Here is an 18,214-nt window from a genome sequence, read left to right as displayed (position 1 = left end):
AAAAGACACATACTGCGCCAAATGTCACATCTCGAACGCGAGGCAAGACAAGATGGCGTACACTTTCAAAAGGAGAGTTAAGTACAATATTGTTTTTGGGGAAACTGCTAATTCACTGTTGCTAAGAGAAACTGTAACTCCCATGAAGGGAGGCTCACCATGTCTCCCGAGGCTGGGACCTTAACCGCTTTGCCATCCACCTCTCCTGCTGCTTCCCCTGTCCAGGGAGGGAACTCCACCTGCAGCCACCTGCACTCTGAGGGGGTCGTCACGGCGACTATGTCCCCATTGAGAGTGAACTGGCTGCGGACAAAACAACACACTTTTTTGTTATGACAGGAAGCAGCTTTCCTCAGTTAGACAGAACCTTGCCTAGTGGCGTCCAAAAGAAATCCCGCTTTTAACATAGGGCTGACCGTAACTGAGAACGAGCCATAGCTGATGAGAGATGATGTACAGTGTCAGCAGTCAAGGCAGAGAGCATACATTATTATTGCTCCACTTAAACTGAATTAAAATACACCATTTAGTTGCAGGCAAGCTGTAGATTTATCAATGCAATATAAATTGCATATTGCAAGACACAGAAGACTGATTATTATTCCTTTATGGTTTATAACCATACCATTAATAGTCCGGTCAGTATTACACACTTTGGGTACTAACTACCTTGGCTTGTTAAGCTATCCTTTTGCCTTCTTAACGAAGGTGCTCAGTTGTAACCCTGGCCAGTACCAGGATGGGAGACCTCCTAGGAAAGCGAAGGTTGTTGCTGGAAGACTTGTTAGTGGGACCAGTAGGGGGCGCTCACCATGCAGTCTGTGTATGTCCTAATGCCCCAGTATAGTGACAGGGACACGGTACTGTAAAAAAGGCTCCATCCTTTGGGTGCGATGTAAAACCAAGGTCCTAACTCTCTGTGATAATTAAAAATCCCAGAGAGTTCCTCAAAAAGAGTACAGGTGTTAAACCTGGTGTCCTGGCCATATTTCCTGCTGGTCTTTACCAATCGCAGCCTCCTAATAATCCCCATCTATGAATTGGCTTCAATATTCTGTTCTCCTCCCCACTGATAGCTGATGTGTGAGGAGCGTACTGGCGCACCATCACCCAGGTGGGGGCTACACATTGGTGGAGGTAGTGGGATTCCCCATTACATGTAAAGTGCCTTGAGTGGAGTGTCCAGAAAAGTGCTATATAAGTGTAAGAAATTCTTATTGAATCAGCTTGTTACTTGTCACCATCAGCTGGTGTCACAGCAGTTGATGGAAGATGAAGAACAGATACTGATGAGAGGCCATTTGGCCCATGAAGCCCCTTTGGTCATTAGCAGTTAATTGAACAATCCAGCTGTTTTGCAACACTGGATTAGAAACGAAAGGTAGTGTGACAGGAAGGGGGGTCAAACCTCAGGTCCAAGGCCTGGGGCTCCAGCACCAGTATGGAGTCTCCGTCCCTCAGGGCCAGCTCTTTAATGGTCTTGTGCATGTCTGCCGGTGGAAACACCCTCCAGCCTGAGCCATGAGTGCCAAGCCCCTTCTCTTCCTGGCACAGCAGGAGCTCCTCTTTACCCAGGGCCTGGCACACTGCTCCCAGCTCGAGGCCCCCAGAGAAGCCCTGGGGTGCCTCCGATAGCCCAGGGTCGTCACCGCCAACAGAGGGCCGCACCAGGTTCAGCAGCACCGGTTCCCAGTCCACACCCGTCTGGACATTCACGCCACCCACCTGGGGAAGACAGGGGAACAGCCCGTTTCCAAAACGCAGAATTCCTGGAGGGCTTTTATGGGGCAGAGGGGTGGCACTGTGGCTAAGGAAGGTTGCCGGCTCAAATCCCGCGGCCGGCAGAGGAATCCTACTCCGTTGGGCCCCTGAGCCAGGCCCTTAACCCCAACTGCTCCAGGGGCGCCGTATAAATGGCTGACCCGGCTCTCTGACCCCAAGCTTCTCTCTCCCCGTCTGTGTGTCTCATGGAGAGCAAGCTGGGGTATGAGAAAAGACAAATTCCCAATACAAGAAATTGTATATGGCCAATAAAGTGATCTTATCTGATCTTGGACACCTTGGGGTGCTACAGAAATTGTTGATGTGGGATTATACTTTCAAAACAATAGTTGCACATTTATAACAAGCATCGTTCACAAGATTATCAATTGGATCTTTAAAAAAGTGGCGCAGTGGTCTCCATCACTGCCTTAAGGGCTGGGGCTCTGGTTCAATTCCGGCAGTGGGGTGCTGTCCGCATGGAGTTTGTATGTTTTCCTCATGTTCCGCGTCGGTTTCCTCCAGGTGCTCTGGGTTTCCTTCCACAGTCCAAAGACATACTGGTAGGTTAACTGGCTTCTGGAAAATTGGCCCTGGTGTGAGTGTGTGTTTGTGTCTGTCTGCCCTGTAATGAACAGGCGTCCTGTCCAGGTTGTATCCTGCCTTGTGCCTGTTGCTTGCTGGGATAGGCTTCAGCTTCAATGAATGGCTTGAAAATGGATGAATGGATCATTCAAACACAGCACGATCCTTGGGTCAGCATGGTACTAGCAATTATGCACTTCTCCTCTCTGTAACCTTTCTTAAATTATCTAAACACTATTTGTCTTGGAAAGCATTCATCCTGGTCAAAGAAGAGATATGTCACATTATGGAAATAAAGGTAACAGGGATATTAACAAATGAAAAACAAAATCAAGCCAGATGAGCCAGTATTAAACAAAATCTCCCATTGCTCCTACCTCTCGCCCATTCCACACAAACAGATCCATCCCATCTGTGATACCAGAGCTGTACAGAGACAGCTGGTCATCTGTAAGAGAACAATGTCAAGCTGTTTCCCCAGAAAAAAAAGCAAACTTTAAGACAGAAAATGTTTTACTTGAAGTAGGTAAAAATAAGTCACTGTAATGTTATAACCAGACTTAAAAGCATTGCTGTTGGATTCAACAGTCAAAGAGCCCAAAGGGAAAATAAAGACAAAATACTTCATACTGAATCTTTAAATCTGCCAGGAGAACTTAAGAATATTTCCACAAAAGGTTTACATTTATAATTTAAACCAAATTCTGTTTTTATTTTGTCATGTTACAGAAATATTGAAGTAGGTGTATGACATAGCAAGTGACACCAAGTTCAGTGTCTGAAAATCAAAGTTTAAAGAGAAAAAACAGACAAAAACATTATGAGTTCAGGTCAACTGAGTACAATGGAGAATGGCGTTGCTGAGAATTCAGTTTATCAAAATTAAAATTAAAATTTAATTCCTAAAGTTAGAAAATCCCCAATGATATTCTACCAATGGTGCTAAATGAAATGAGGGACATAGCTTATACACCATTAACAAAACTCAATGTAGAAACCAAGAGATTCAAGCCTGAAGTGTCCATTCATCAAGCCAAGCTTTATTGTATGCATACTGTACATGGAACCACAATAAGGACCATAGTAGTTCTAGTAGTTCAAGGGGGATATGGCTCTACACAGCTTATATATACACGTTCCTCTACATCCTCCCCCTCCCGTCTTTGAGGTAGCTCTCTCAAGAAACGCCAGGACTCAGAAAGCCCTTAAAACATTCCTTTCTTATCAGGGAGTTTAGTATAAACATTCCCCCATCAGGGAGTTTAGTATAAACATTCCCCCATCAGGGAGTTTAGTACAGAAGATGGGAGTTCAGTACAGGGAGGGAGAAGCATCTGTGCTACAGCAAGCGTGAAGGTGAGAGTTTAGCATGTGGATTCAGCAGGAGCCTGTGGGGATCCAAAGTAATAAGTAATAAGTAATGAGTGCTCAAATTAAGGTAATGTAATTAGTGGAATACCACAGGCAACAATAATAGGACACCTGCTCTTCTTAAGATTGAGCTATATTACCTAGCCATATCCAATCATATACAGTACTATTGACACTGTACATTTATCAATTTCACCAGATGATACCAGAACAGGTTAATTAACAAATACTGAAAATTTGTTATATGCTAATAGATCATTTTCCTCCTCCTCAGGACTTGAAAGTAAGAATGTAAATCAAGGAATATTTTATTTTTTTCCAATGCTTTAAGTTAAAGAAATTTCCAGTACGGACCAGCTTCTCTGTTTAAGACAAGATAGGCAACCAGTTTAAATTATTCAAAACCCTCAAAGGCATTAGCAAAGTCAGCTGCAAATGAACTTCGGCAGGATCAACAGGGACAAGACAATAAAAAAAACTACTTTGAACTGTAATTTAAATTAAAAACAGGAGGCATCTTTTTATACAAAGGGTTGTCAGTGTGTAGAACAAACTACACATCCATTGTGTTAAAGATGACACCTTGGTTTCAATCAAGATATGTTTAGGTGAGAACCTCCCATCAATAAGCTACTCATTACAAACTGGCTTCCTCTTGTTTGAAGCCTCAATGTTCTTAAAATGTAAAAATACTAGTGTAGTGACTGACATAGAGAAATCTATATGGTTATTCTGATCTTAAGAATTGTCAAACTCAGATGAGTCTGCATTTCTACAGTACATACCTGATCAGGTTCATCATTAATCTTAGCTGACTGTCTTACCTATTAGGGTGTCATACAGATGGAGGCCTGCTGGTAAACTCTTAACAACTGTAAGAGCCATATCTCCTTCCCAGGAATGCATCTGAAATGCAAGGGAAAACAAGAATGAGGCAGTGCATCTGAATGAATACACCTTCTCATTAAACTTACTGTATAAGGCTCACACAGATTCTCTTGAATGACTTGGACAAAAAATAAGACTGCAATATGCAATGAGTTCAAGGAATTGCATTCTATAAGTTATTTAAAACACATTATTAGTTTATTATGGGGTTCTATCTGTGTGGAGTTTGCATGTTCTCCCTGGGTTTGTGGGGGCTTTCTCTGGGTGCTCAGGTTTCCTCCCACAGTCCTAAGACATACTGGTAGGTTAGTTGTCTTCTGGTGAAATTGGTCCTGGTGTGAGTGTCTGTTTGTGTCTGTCTGTGCCGTGAGACAGACTGACGTCCTGTCCTGGGTGTACCCTGCCTTACGCTCGCTCTTGCCGGAAGAGTTTACAGCACCCCCACAACCCTGAATTGGATGAAGTGGTTAGGAATCGGGTGGATGAATGAATGTTACCTGGTAGATGGCCTGTCGAAGGTCCCCCACAGTCTTGCGCCGGTCGAAAGCCAACGGCAGCACGCTGTCCTGAGGTGACGAACTCGGGTGCAAAGCCCCGTTTTCCACCTTGTAATGTGGGGCCAGATGCAGACGCACCTCAATGGTGTTGCTGGACTCTTCAAACTCTGACCTATAGAGAGAACTATGCAAGTTCATATCACACTCTTCACCGCACAGTAATGACGGTCTACGTCTCAACACCTCTTGCAGCCATTCTTTTAAATATGATTGCACTGAACATATTAAACGCATAAACATCAAACAATTTGACAAATGATATTTTGTGCAAAGAGGTTCTGAAGCCTTGCAGGTTACAGCACTGTCACTGTCAGGCTATAATATTTAAACACATTTTAATGCCCTGGTTTGAGCGCGTGTGTGTGTTTGTGTCAGTGTGTGCCCTGCGATGGACTGGCGTTCCATCCAGGGAGTATCCTGCCTTGCACCCGTTGCTTGCCGGGATAGGGTGGATGAAGCAGTTATGGAATGTATGGATGGAAACGAGGTAAAATTGCATTATACAACACACAGTTATAAGGGAATCTAGTATACTTTGAAATGGAACTCATTGTTTTCCTCAACAGCTCTCCACACACCAGACCAGGAGCAGGGAGCGATACAGAGGAGGTTCATAAAAGCCCTTTTAGTCACGTTTTCATGGCAACAGCTGCTACCTCATCCGCTGCAGTTTCTTGTTTTCTTCCTCAGTTTCCTGAAGCAAATGGACAGGAACTTTGTATCTTGGGTTCTTTCTGGCTGTGGAAAATACAAACCCCAGCGTAAATTGATCAGTTACAAAATCTGTAGAGCCCCCACGGACACAAAAACGGGTTTTCTACCTCTACTGCTGGAACAAATTTAGCACAGGTGTACAATGTCAGGCCATACCTTCCGCAGGCCTCTGGAGCTCGGCTTTCCTGTAGAACAGCATGTAGGCACTCTCCTTGCCCTGAAACTGCTTTTCAATGTCCTGCTCTCTGATGGGCTGCACAGAGGTGTCGTTCAGGTCGAACCAGTGGTGCTCATCACCCGGTACTGGCACCTCTGTCCTTTCTGGTGTGACCGGGTCGGCCTTCTGGCTCGGTTCTACAGCCTCCAGTCCACTGGGCTTGAGGTGAACTCGGGTGCCATTTGAAACCAACAAAAATACATCCGCATGGCTCTGGAGAAACTGGAATAGAAATGGGAGGCACAGTAAGAGATGGGCATTTGTAACACCAGAGGCTGTATTCATAAAACATTTCTACCAACAGAGATCCGGGTTTGGAGTTTGGAGCCTTCCTCTAAGTCTCAGAACTCTGGTTTCATAACCCAAGTTTGAAAACAAAGGCTCACCTTTCCGATTGGTCCGTGCTGTTTGCGAAATTTTTTGTTCCAGGACACCCCAATTTTATCTAGTAGCTTTTGGCCCAACTGGTCGACAAGGATGCTCTTTGATTCTTCCTGCAGAGAATAACAAAAATCTTCAAGAACGCAGCGACCGTGAGAGTACATCGGAAATAGAGGAAGAAGAAAACAAAATTTATTCTGGCATCTTGATGCAGCACGAAAAAAATGGAAACAAGTGAAACAGGTGCTACTGGGTTGATTTCCTGCAGAGGGGAAGACTACCAGGCAAGCAACTGATGGATTCCTTTCCCACACAGGGATACATTCAGTTTAGCCATAATGAGAATTCAGGAAAGGTGGTCATAGAGGTTCATTAGGCCTAGTGATAGCATAACACAGCAGTAGTTCAGGTGGGTAGCTGTGTCAGCATGCGTAGGCTGCAAAGGAACAAGCAATAGGTTTATTCCATGCTGAAAAAAAGACGAAAGAAAACAAGTTTCGGCCGTGGAGCCTTCTTCAGGTGTGAGGGTGTGTGCCCTCACACCTCAGATGTGGACAGATGTGGTGTGAGGGTGTCAGGTGTGTGCTCAGGTATGTTTTGGTTCCACGGCTAACGTTGTTTTCTTTCTTCTTTTTTCAGCATAAAATAGACCTATTACTTGTTCCATAACACAGCAGTGCCTAGTTATCTTCCTAGGCTTATCCACTCAGACCCCAGTGGGTATTTTCATCAATGTCAGGGTCAGGAAACACCTAGCCTCAGCCTCTGAATCTCTTACATGGGACAATGATGAAATCACACTACCAAGCAGCGTTCTCGACCACAAAAAGTAGAAAATGCACCCATCAGATCCTAACATACAAAGTTTCAGAAATGCTAAAGTCTGAAAATGAGCTGGTTTTCTTTGCTTTGGTGCATTTTAGCCAGCAGACATGAGCCACGCAGTGAGCCCTGTTGGAAAACGTTTCTGCAAAGGGGACTGCAGAGTGGAGCACGGGATGAGCTCGTGTATTTTAGGCACGGCTAATTCAAAGCGAGGCAATGAGACTAGCATGGGGCTCAAAGCAGCAGCTATAGTGCCATGGTTTAAAATGACACAACAGTGAGTGCACCACAGAAAAGATGTATAAAAATAAAGAAGAGAAAAATAACTTTAAAATATCCCATCAGTTAACTTATACTCGAGAGAGGCTAAAAAGGACAGAGCAGAACAGGCCCCTTTTCCTCAAGCACAAACAGGAACACAGACTGCTCTGTGGAGGTCTAAGGAGCTGAGCTGTACTGTACAGTCAGTGAGACAGTGCAAAGCAGTACTGACCTGAGACAATATGGCTTTCAGCACTGCCAGCGGGTCCTCTACTTCCAGCTCAGAATCAGGAGCTTTCACGTCTTTTTTTGGCAATTTCGGCTTGGCTTCTTCTTCCTGAACCTGCCACCAGCGGCAACAACAAGAAAAAAAAGACGATGGGCCGACAATGAGCTTGCTTTTTAAAACTGAAGCCATCTTGCGCTTGAAATGATTAGGCGGGCTTAGTCAAATTACAGTTTTCACAGTGGCAGCATATTTTCCCAGCAAAAAATAAAGGGTGGGATTTTTTTTTAAAACTGCAGGCGATTCTTTGAAAATGGTAACCGTAGGATATTCTCACTGCTCTTGTCAAGCTGTCAACAGGGGAGGAATAATAAAGTTTCTTCATGAGCAAGGGTGTGGGTTCTTGTCATTTCTGAGTTAAACTGTCTGTTTTGTACAGCCACAGGGCCAGGCACGAGTCAATACTCCTGACTGTAAAACCAACCAAACGCAACGTGATTCTTGCCGATGTGCAAAGATTACATTACAAAGCTTAAAATGACGTATTAAACAAAACTAGTTTTAGCTCAAGATGAGGAATATTCTCACCTCCAGGTCTGCAAGCTGTAACGGCTAAACCCTTTGCTAGCAAGTTTCTTTTATTCCTCATTACCCAAATAATCATGATGTCATTATTGCCGTTATTTTTATAAGTTTGCGTTCAATTTTTCAAACTTCCCATATCTATCTGAACGTAATCTGCGTAGAGCCTACAGCAAAAAAACTTTTGATTTTGAATAAATATGAAAACTCTACGAAATACAAAGTCCAAAAAACGTTCTCTAGACAGCCGTTTTCCTGCTTTTTGACATTATAACCTAGCAGATAATATATACTGTATTTGTTAAAACTCTGAAGGGGTGATTATAGAGGGCAATGCAAAGTTTATGTTTAATCAATGATTTTATTTTGTGTAGCTATAACAAAAATCGAACAAGTTCCAAACATTTTAGCATACTGAATTATGTACACGTCCCCGTACGATTAATATCATCTGCTTGAGTAACAATACGATCATCTTGAAAATCGGTCATGAATTCTTCCCGTTTTGACCATTTTCAATACAGTAACTTCATTGCACAAGTACTCCAAACTACAGAACCAGTAGGGTGATCCAAACCCGGGTCCTGTTGAACTGCTGCCTCTTCTGCGTTTTGCTCCAGCTGCGATCTCAATCACAGATTAAGTGATTTTCGTTTACTTATCGATACACTGTCACTCCCTCCTGTGCCTGTCAGACATTGATCACTTATAAATGACTGTTTAGTCAGAAATAAGATTAAGTGGAAGAGAGACTAATTAAAAGTCTGTAAGCTGATGTTTGAGGGCATTTTTGAAATGAGGAAATTAGACATCTAAACAAGCAAGCAAATGAAGGTACTGGAAATCATTAGTGAACAGTTAACCCAGGTGGAACAAAAACTAATGATCCCTCATAACCTGAGCTGGGGACACCTGTTCCAATGTATCTGTGCAAAAACACAGAGTCAACAGTAGCTTTGATGGACAACTGAAATCTGATGTAACATGCCTGAAAGAATTAGAGCAGAGCAAAGCATGAACAAAACGAACTGCACCTCAACAGGATGGCCCTTTCACAATAATGAAGAAAACCATCTTAAAACAAAGCTGTTGTGCCGGACAGTTATCCCCGTCATGGAAATGATTTCTAAACTCACCGAGGTGTCTGTAAAGAAAGGAAAACTTGGGGAACCGAGACAATTTTGCCCCAAGGATGGTGGGTAGGAATTGGGCAATATGTTCCCTTTGACAGTAAACACTCCCCCATGCTATGACAAGTCTCTTTCATAATATTTTACGAATAAACTTCAAGTGGGAAAGTGACTGGAATGAACAACTAGTAATAATGCCTTCTCAGCTCTTTTTGATCATGCAATGTAAAGCTACTGCAAAGGACAGAACAGCAAGCACATCGTCCTTTTAAACAAAACAAACGCATGAGTGATGGGGAAAAAAAGGTAACACCATCGTGTTCAATGCCGGACCCCTTGTCATACTTACGGGAGACTCCCAGTTGCCCAGTTGGTCGAGATCTTTGATATACACGTGGTAGTGTCCCCCATAACAGCCACCTTTGTGTATAATAACAGAAAAGAGTTCATATTCATACTCTGAGTCTGCCCGCTCTGCCTGTACAGAAGAAACAGAATGGGTTACAGGCATGCCAGCTGGTAAACAGGAGAATAACAACCACACAGTCTGGCTGCAGAGAAACATGAACTTGAGCTACCGAATTTGTGCCACGAACATCAGCCACCTCAACCGAGAAGACGGAAAAACACTACTTCAGATCTTCCTATTTTGAATTTTCACGGGAAAGGCACAAAAATATTTCTTACTACATTGTTTGCACTTTCAAAATGATTTCACAATTATCTAGAACTGTTTAATGTCACCACCCGGTGGAAGAATGGGCTGATCACAGCTTAAATGTCTCAATTTTAGTTTCATGGGATTCTTACTCAATATTTTTCTGATTCACTTTTTTAGGACATGACTATACAGTTCTAATTAAATTCAAATTAATATAAATAAGCTCTATAATGATATAAACTATAATGATAAAAAGACATCAGAAAATGAAGGGGCATTAATGACATTAGACATCAAATGACAAACAAAAATTCAACCGCAGTTTTGATATGCTGTTTTGAATAAAGGGCGGTCAATAAAAAAAACACAATAAAATAATGAGAAATGTCATTTAAACCCAAGGGGAGTCAAGATCTATTCACAACAGAGGCTGAAGTCCACACAGTTCTTGACTCCTAGTGTTGACCATGAGGTTTTTCAGAGACTGACCAGTGTGCAAGTTTAATCTAGGTTGTGGCTGGTGATGTGTGCTGAACACTGATGAGTTCACGTGCAGAAGCAGCGACGATGTGCCACTGACGTTTGGAGAGGGTTGGGGGAAAAAAATATTTAAAACCCAACTTCAAAATGATGCATTCTGCTTGACAACGCCTCAGTGTTTCAAAGTTCTAAACATACTCAAACAGATCCACCTGATGGAGGGCTGAACAATGTGGGTTATGATACAGTACTTTTACCCCACAGCATACTAAAGGAATCAAAGGAGATCCCAGAATATGAAGTCTATCGCAAAACACATTGACAAGTAATTCAAAACCTGGACATTACTGGAAGACTCATCTCAGTTTAAAGTATTACAGCCTTTTACTGACCTATTACTCTATATTAACATATTAATAAAGCTTTATAAATATAATATTCTATATCTATCTGTATTATACAGACCTAATATTCTATAACTCTAACATTATATTTTTGATTAATACATTTTATGCACACATAACCCTCCGGTCTGCTTTGGCCTGCTCACCAAACCTGTTACACAGGTAAAGTGAAGGGAGAGTCAATGTGTATTCAAGTCATTAGTGTGACGTATCTTTTGTGTCTCTGTTTTGCTAGGTGAGCACGGAACGAAACCCAGATGCATTACTGCAAAATTCATAAATGTGTTCCAGAACAACCACTGAGAAAACCGGGCTGATTCTGAAATGACTGAAACTGGGAAAATGGCAGATTGTTTCTATTTACACTAGACTCATTCCATTCAGCCATTTTACTCCTGTTTCGTGCTTCATTGGTATCCATGTTTTTCGACAACGTTCCAGGCAGTCTGCGGTCTCCTACCTGCTCACAGAAAGGCCGGAGGTTCATTCTGACGGGGAACGTGTATCGGCCTGTTTCCTTGTACCGCTCACATTTGGTAAAGTCAAAGCTGAACCTCAGCAGGGAGATAGTTAGAAAGGGAGGCAGCTTCCTCAGTTTGGCCGACTGCAAGAACAGGCACAAAGGAAGTGACAGGAAATGGGGAGGGAAGAAAAACTAAAAACTCAGCAGCTGGTTGAACGCAACATTCCAACAATCTCCATCCACCTATTTTCAAAACCCAAAGTGCTTTATCCGGTACAAAGTCTCGAGGGAAGTCGGAGCCTATCCTGGCAAGCTAATTCCTCCCGTGGAATTGTTTTCAGCCTCAACTTTGGTTAGCAGGGGACTTTTGGAAACAAACATTTAATGGGAAAAGGCAAAACGTAATTAAAGTGGCATTCTGCTCCACTCTGCAATCACCCTTATTCTCTATAGTGGGTGAATCTAACCCTACTCCTAGTGAGTCCCAGTACACAGCAAGCTTAGTATGTGGCCACTAAACCACCAATTTCTAAAGATCTCGGACACTTTAACTGATATCAATTAAACCAAAGATGTGTGAAATTTATTAGAGACCATTCGGAACAAAAATCAAAATACCAGACCCTTCATCTGAACAATATGTGAGTGAACTACCTGCACACCTGCACTACCTGGATACCTGGGGCGGTGCAGTGGCTCCGTGGCTAAGGATCTGCACCGGTTGCCGGTTCAAATCCAGCGAACGGCAGAGGAATCCTACTCTGTTGGGCCCCTGAGCGAGGCCCTTAACCCCAACTGCTCCAGGGCCGTCATATAAATGGCTGACCCTGCGCTCTGACCCCAGGCTTCTCTCCCTGTCTGTGTGACTCATGGAGAGCAAGCTGGGGTATTCGAAAAGACAAATTCCTAATGCAAGAAATTGTATATGGCCAATAAAGTGATCTTATTGTCTCTCTATAGACTAAGGGGACTGGGGCGCTCCAACTCCAACTTTATAAAGTGCACACATGACCAACGGATACAATTTACCGTTTTAGATCTCCATCAACCAGGCATGAGTTGAACTAGTCTTAATTGATCACGGGTATTTATAAATGAAAAGAGTAAAATCAGATGAGTATTGATTCTAACTAGCATTTCCTCTAAATCTCAGCAGCTCATGCCCCCGTTGGTGGGATACGGTCAACTAAAGTCAATCTAATACAAGCTCTGGCCCCTCTTACCTTGGCCGCCGTGACCAAGTTGCCACAGCAGCTACAGCGATACAGGTTATTGCCCTCAAAGAACTCCTCCTCCACAAACATGCTCCACAGCGCCTCCAACAGGCCACTCAAGCCTTTCACCGACACCGTCAGGTCCAGAATGTCCTCCTGTAACACCCCAAAAGTTACATGAGGACACGAGCTGAATGTCTTGATCCACTCACCTCTCCGTTCACACATTTCTGAAAAACCATGCAGGAAGGAAAAGGTGTAATACCAGCAGATACAGCGTTTTAGAAGAGAGGCTTACAGCGTTCCAACACATGCCTGAAGAAAAAGATCTACAGACACGTGGAAGGTTGGCCAAGGTCAACAACACTTCTCTTAAAAGGCCAGAGGCATCATTGTTCGTGACAGCCCTTGAATGTGTGCTGGACAGACCTGTCGCTCGCTGACATTGCCACACTCCTTGCAGACAATCTGATTGACGACTGTGCCGTGGTAGAGACGGCTTATGATATCACTCCCTGACGTGCCGACCAGAGAGCTTTCCAGGGCACTGAACAGGATCCGGTTCAGCTCCTGCACATCCTGCTGGCTTGTCTCCTGTGAGAGAAATTCCACGGATTCAGGAAAAAAAAAAACAGGACAGAGCAGTGGATTGGAAAGAGACGAGCAGGAGTTTTAAACAAGGCACTTCATGCTTCATTCGATCCGACTACACAACCTGTATAGAACCATTTACTGTATTTAAGGCTGCTTACAATTTATCTAACAATTTTCAACTTTGAACACCATAGAAACCAGAAATTTTCCCTCTACTATACACCTAGTTTTGTTAAAGACTTGAACCAGCCAGAGGGGGAAACAATCTCTCATAAGCCTTTTCCAAAAAAATATTCTCTTTAAAATGTTCTCATTATGCTCAATTTAATTAAAGTTTCATGCAGTTCAAAAATGCAATCTCTGTTAAGCATGTCAGATGGGCAAAGGACATCCTTTCCTTACAACCTAATCATGTCACAATTATTTTAATTTTTTTCCTGTAATTATAAGATAGTAACAAACAAAGATTTAATCTTTATTCCTGGTCATAGAAAGTCAAATTTAATTCTGTTTTGCATGCGTCCCAAGCTCTCAGTGGCTTAATTAAATCAATTACTGACTGAAATGGGTCGGTCCAAAAGGAGGTTCCGTACATGCTGAAATATTGTGGACAAGGAGAGAGAATTCCCATTTAAGATGATTAAAGATGATTTCTTTTCAAGAAACGCCCTGGGATTTTTAATGACCACAGAGAGTCAGGACCTCGGTTTTACGTCTCATCCGAAGGACGGCACCTGTTTACAGTATAGTGTCCCCGTCACCATACTGGGGCATTAGGACCCACATGGACAACATGGTGAGCGCCCCCTGCTGGCCCCACTAACACCTCTTCCAGCAGCAACCTTAGTTTTTACCAGGAGGTCTACCATCCAGGTACTGACCAGGCTCACACCTGCTGAGCTTCAGTGGGTTGCCAGCTGTGAGTTGCAGAGTGATATGGCTGCTGGCCATTCAAGTAGGTAGCTGTGTCACTGTGTCAGCATGTGTAGGCTGCAAAGGAACAAGTAAAGGTTCATTCCATGCAGAAAGGAGAAAAAAAGAAGCACAACGCTTCAGCTGTGGAGTCTTCTTCAGGTGTGAAGACCTTCAGGAGCTGAAGAAGGCTCTACAGCCGAAACATTGTGTTTCTTTTCTTCTCCTTTCAGCGCGGAATAAACTTTCACTTGCTCCTAATGCATACATGGATGTGAAATGCTGAAGGAAAACTAGGCAACTCCACTCTACAGGAAGGGTTTATATAGCAATGTGCAAGGATTCCATTGGAACATTCATAACAGCAGCCAGCAGCCATATCACCCTGCAACTCACAGCTGGCAACCCACTGAAGCTCAGCAGGTGTGAGCCTGGTCAGTACCTGGATGGGAGACTCCTGGGAAAAACTAAGGTTGCTGCTGGAAGAGGTGTTAGTGGGACCTAATACCCCAGTATAGTGATGGGGATACTATACTTTATAAAGGTGTCATCCTTCGAATGAGGTCCTGACTCTCTGTGGTCATTAAAATTCCCAGGGTGTTTCTCGAAAAGACTAGGGGTGTAACCCCAGCGTCCTGGCCAAATTTTCCATTGGCCCTTACCAATCATGGCCTCCTAATAATCTCCGTTTCTGAATTGGCTTCATTACTCTGCTCTCCTCCTCACTGATAGCTGATGTGTGGTGAGCGTTCTGGCGCACTATGGCTGCCGTCGCATCATCCAGGTGGATGCTGCACATTGGTGGTGGTGGAGGGGAGTCCCCATTACCTGTAAAGCTCTTTGAGTGGAGTGTCCAGAAAAGCGCTATAGAAGTGTAAGCAATTATTATTATTATTATTATTATTAACAGCCAACGGTAAGAGTAGAGGAATAGGGCTTCCTGCAGTGCTTTACTGTACCTCATTACTGGTCCATCCAAAGCTATCAGTGAGGTCTGCTGTAGAGGCAGCCTGCTGATCCACCAACAAGAGGTAAGCAAACAGCCGCTGCAGCTCCAAGGGGATCACTCTCACCTGGAGACAAGAACCAAGAGCATGAGAGCTGTATGGGAACAGATGCAAAACGTATAAGGAAGGAAAAGTTAATTCCACGCTGATAGAACAAAACTGATGTTTTGGCCGCAAAGTTTTCTTTGAGTGCGTCAGAAAACCCTTTTAAGCATGGAATTAACCGACTCGTTCCATTGCAGTTCCCCTTTCTTAACTCCAGAAGACAGAAGTCCGCCAAACGTGCCTGAACAAGCACTCCTGGAGTCAACAAGTCTGAGCTTCGCAATGCAGGGGGTGTAATGGTTTAAACTTCATTTTGTAGTGTAGAAAATGATAGGGTGACATTAAGGCAACCTGAGCAGCATAGTGGTTCAGTGGTTAGCATTGCTGCCTCACGGCGCTGGCGTCCAGGGTTTAATTTAAAAAACTGGGGTGTTGTCTGCGTGGAGTTTGTAGGCTCTCCCCGTTTTTGTGTGGGGTTTTTCGCCACATACTCTGGTGTCCTCCCACAGTCCAAAGTCATGCTGCCAGGTGAACTGGTTTCTGGGAAAACTGGCCCTGTTGTGAGTGTGTGTCTGTGTTTGCCCTGCGATGGACTGGTGTCCCATCCAGAGCGTATCCTGCCTTGCGTCCGCTGCTGGCCAGGATAGGCTCTGGCACTTCCACAATGCTCAACTGGATGAAGCAGTTAGAAAATAGAGAGACAAAAGGCAACCCTGACTAGACTAAGAAGCTCTTTACCCTTTACAGTCTATGGACATAAAACCAAGATCCTGACTCACCACGGTCACTAAAAATCCCAGGACATTTCTCGAAAAGAGTAGGGGTGTTACCCCGGTACACTAGCCAAATTTCCCCCTGGCCCTTACCAATCATGGCCTCCTAATAACCCCCCCCATCTATGAACTGGCTTCATTACTCTGCTCTCCTCCCCACTGGTGATAGCTAGTGTGTGGTGAGTGTACTGGCGCACTATGGCTGCCATCACATCATCCAAGTGGGGGCTGAGAAGAGTGTATTAATAAGTGTATTATTATTACTGCTTCTCCTACTACCTTGGCCTCAGGCTTGTCCTTGTCTGACAGATAACCCAGCTCTTCTGGTCCCAGACTGAACAGCACCTCTGTAAGAAGTACAAAAAAAAACTGAGAACGAAACATGACAAAAACCAAAGTGAATTCAAACAAGACATGGTGTACTATGACTGGTGAAAAAAACAGGTAGGACCCCTTTCTCTTTTCATATGTTTGATGTATCAACATATGTTTATATTTGGTGTGTGATATGATATTTAATATTATATTTTAAATATCACATCATAATTTTACATTGCTAGTTTTGTATTATTGACCACAGAGAAGAGATTCAGTGCAGTGGTGCCTCAATACTCCTGAACACTGACATTCTGAAAAAAATCAAGAACTCAAAAGCAGAACAAAGCAGAAATATTAGGACACGCCAACTAAAAGCAGAACCAACCTGAGAAAATCAGACGAGTCAGTAACTTGAAATGAAGACTACTGATTGACCATCTGCTCTCTGAAAGATCCGCCGTTATCAGTTAAGGGAATCGGGTGTCGAATGACAGCCGGGCGTGAAATGAAAAACTCAGGAAGGCGTGTCAAGTCAGTCACTACATTTTTACCCACCACAAAACAGAAGTGTCATAGCTCACCTCTGAACTCGGGTGTGAAGAGCAGCGTCTGTAGCAGGGAATTGAGGTAGCAGGTTCCGCCTTGATTCCTGATTCCAGACAGATTGACCATTCCCCTCGGCGGTGGGGGCTCACTGTTTTTCCCCTGACATTTCGTGCCATCGGAACTAGTGCTTTGGGGCACAAATGCTACGTCGTCTTCTTCGAACAGGTTCCCGAACATGCCCGGCAGTGCGAAACTCAACGCCCCACGCCAAAAAAAATAATAATCTGATATTCAATTTAAAACAAATCAAGTTTCTTCCGCAAATACCTTATCTTATACTTGTTTGTGCACACTGCTCTGAAGATTCAGTGACAACGGTTTGCACTGAAGTAGGGCTCATAAAACTTAACATTGAAACCGCCGAGTTAATTTTTATACAAAGAAAAGCCGACTGCTGTGAAGTCAAAATAAAAGGTTTTGGTGCAAAAATGCCATATTTCACCAAAAGACATTAATAATTTTATTGTCACGCATAATTTTATTCCACGTGCGATGCTCAAACGCCCCTTTTTTGTCTATAACCTCATATTTAGCATGTCGGTTTTTTAAACGGTCAAGAATTTTGATGAAAATTACGAAAAAGAATCAAACATAACATAAACACACACTTTATTCCTAACTAAAATCATACGCAACTTCTAATCTAAAAATATGTTAAGTATTTTATTTACAGTATTTTGAGGCAATATTTAATAAATCACGTCCATCTCTTTACAAATTATTAAAATAAAAAGCATAATTCAAAAATGATTTGCAATGCTTCCTAGTAGTGCTTCCAACAGTGCCTAGTTGACTACAGTTCAATCGTGCTGGTGAGCAATTCTCCGGGGTTTGAAAAAACCTTCGAATTTGCTTCATTTAAATCTTTCCAAGTTGCACGTTTACCTTTCAACAGCTGCTTTGCACGATAGTTAGTTTTTAAAATGCGGATTGAAAATCGAGGAGGTAAAAAAACAGCAGTGGATTTCAACAGCGTTCAGCTCACTCTCACAGCTGTCGGTTCCTAGACCAAACAAATCTCAACTACTTTCATTTCCACTGAAACGAAGCACAGAACGTAAATAAAGACACCCATCGTGTGTGCGGCCATGTTTTTTAGGCAGAAGCGGACGGCATCATGATGCCCTCTGGTACTTGTAGTCTGGGGGGGGGCTATCTGAACCACCAAATCAATCTGAAGCGCTTTGTTCAAGCAACTACAAATCCCAGCTGTCTCTCTTAAAACCGACCATGTGTGCC

General features: G+C 43.3%; 1 protein-coding gene across 1 annotated transcript in view; it reads right to left on the bottom strand.

Moving 5' to 3' along the window:
• The window catches only part of usp40 (ubiquitin specific peptidase 40), a 33,437-nt gene extending 15,392 nt beyond the window's left edge, over positions 1–18,045 (bottom strand). The window contains exons 1-16 of the mRNA XM_088931099.1: positions 16,951–18,045; positions 16,331–16,398; positions 15,186–15,299; positions 13,150–13,314; positions 12,730–12,876; positions 11,504–11,647; positions 9,848–9,976; positions 7,793–7,903; positions 6,480–6,587; positions 6,033–6,315; positions 5,819–5,900; positions 5,103–5,274; positions 4,542–4,623; positions 2,724–2,794; positions 1,409–1,725; positions 159–303 (exon numbers count right to left, since the gene is read on the bottom strand). Coding sequence (XP_088787225.1) covers positions 159–303; positions 1,409–1,725; positions 2,724–2,794; positions 4,542–4,623; positions 5,103–5,274; positions 5,819–5,900; positions 6,033–6,315; positions 6,480–6,587; positions 7,793–7,903; positions 9,848–9,976; positions 11,504–11,647; positions 12,730–12,876; positions 13,150–13,314; positions 15,186–15,299; positions 16,331–16,398; positions 16,951–17,152 — 2,340 coding nt within the window. The 5' untranslated portion in view covers positions 17,153–18,045. The remainder of the gene's footprint in view (positions 1–158; positions 304–1,408; positions 1,726–2,723; positions 2,795–4,541; positions 4,624–5,102; positions 5,275–5,818; positions 5,901–6,032; positions 6,316–6,479; positions 6,588–7,792; positions 7,904–9,847; positions 9,977–11,503; positions 11,648–12,729; positions 12,877–13,149; positions 13,315–15,185; positions 15,300–16,330; positions 16,399–16,950) is intronic.
• Positions 18,046–18,214: the final 169 nt, after the last annotated feature.

Source organism: Atractosteus spatula, chromosome 13, assembly GCF_055471065.1.
Source record: "Atractosteus spatula isolate fAtrSpa1 chromosome 13, fAtrSpa1.hap1, whole genome shotgun sequence".
Taxonomy (NCBI): domain Eukaryota; kingdom Metazoa; phylum Chordata; class Actinopteri; order Semionotiformes; family Lepisosteidae; genus Atractosteus; species Atractosteus spatula.
The sequence above is the reverse complement of the archived record's forward strand: the minus strand, read 5'-3'. Positions and strand labels throughout refer to the sequence as shown.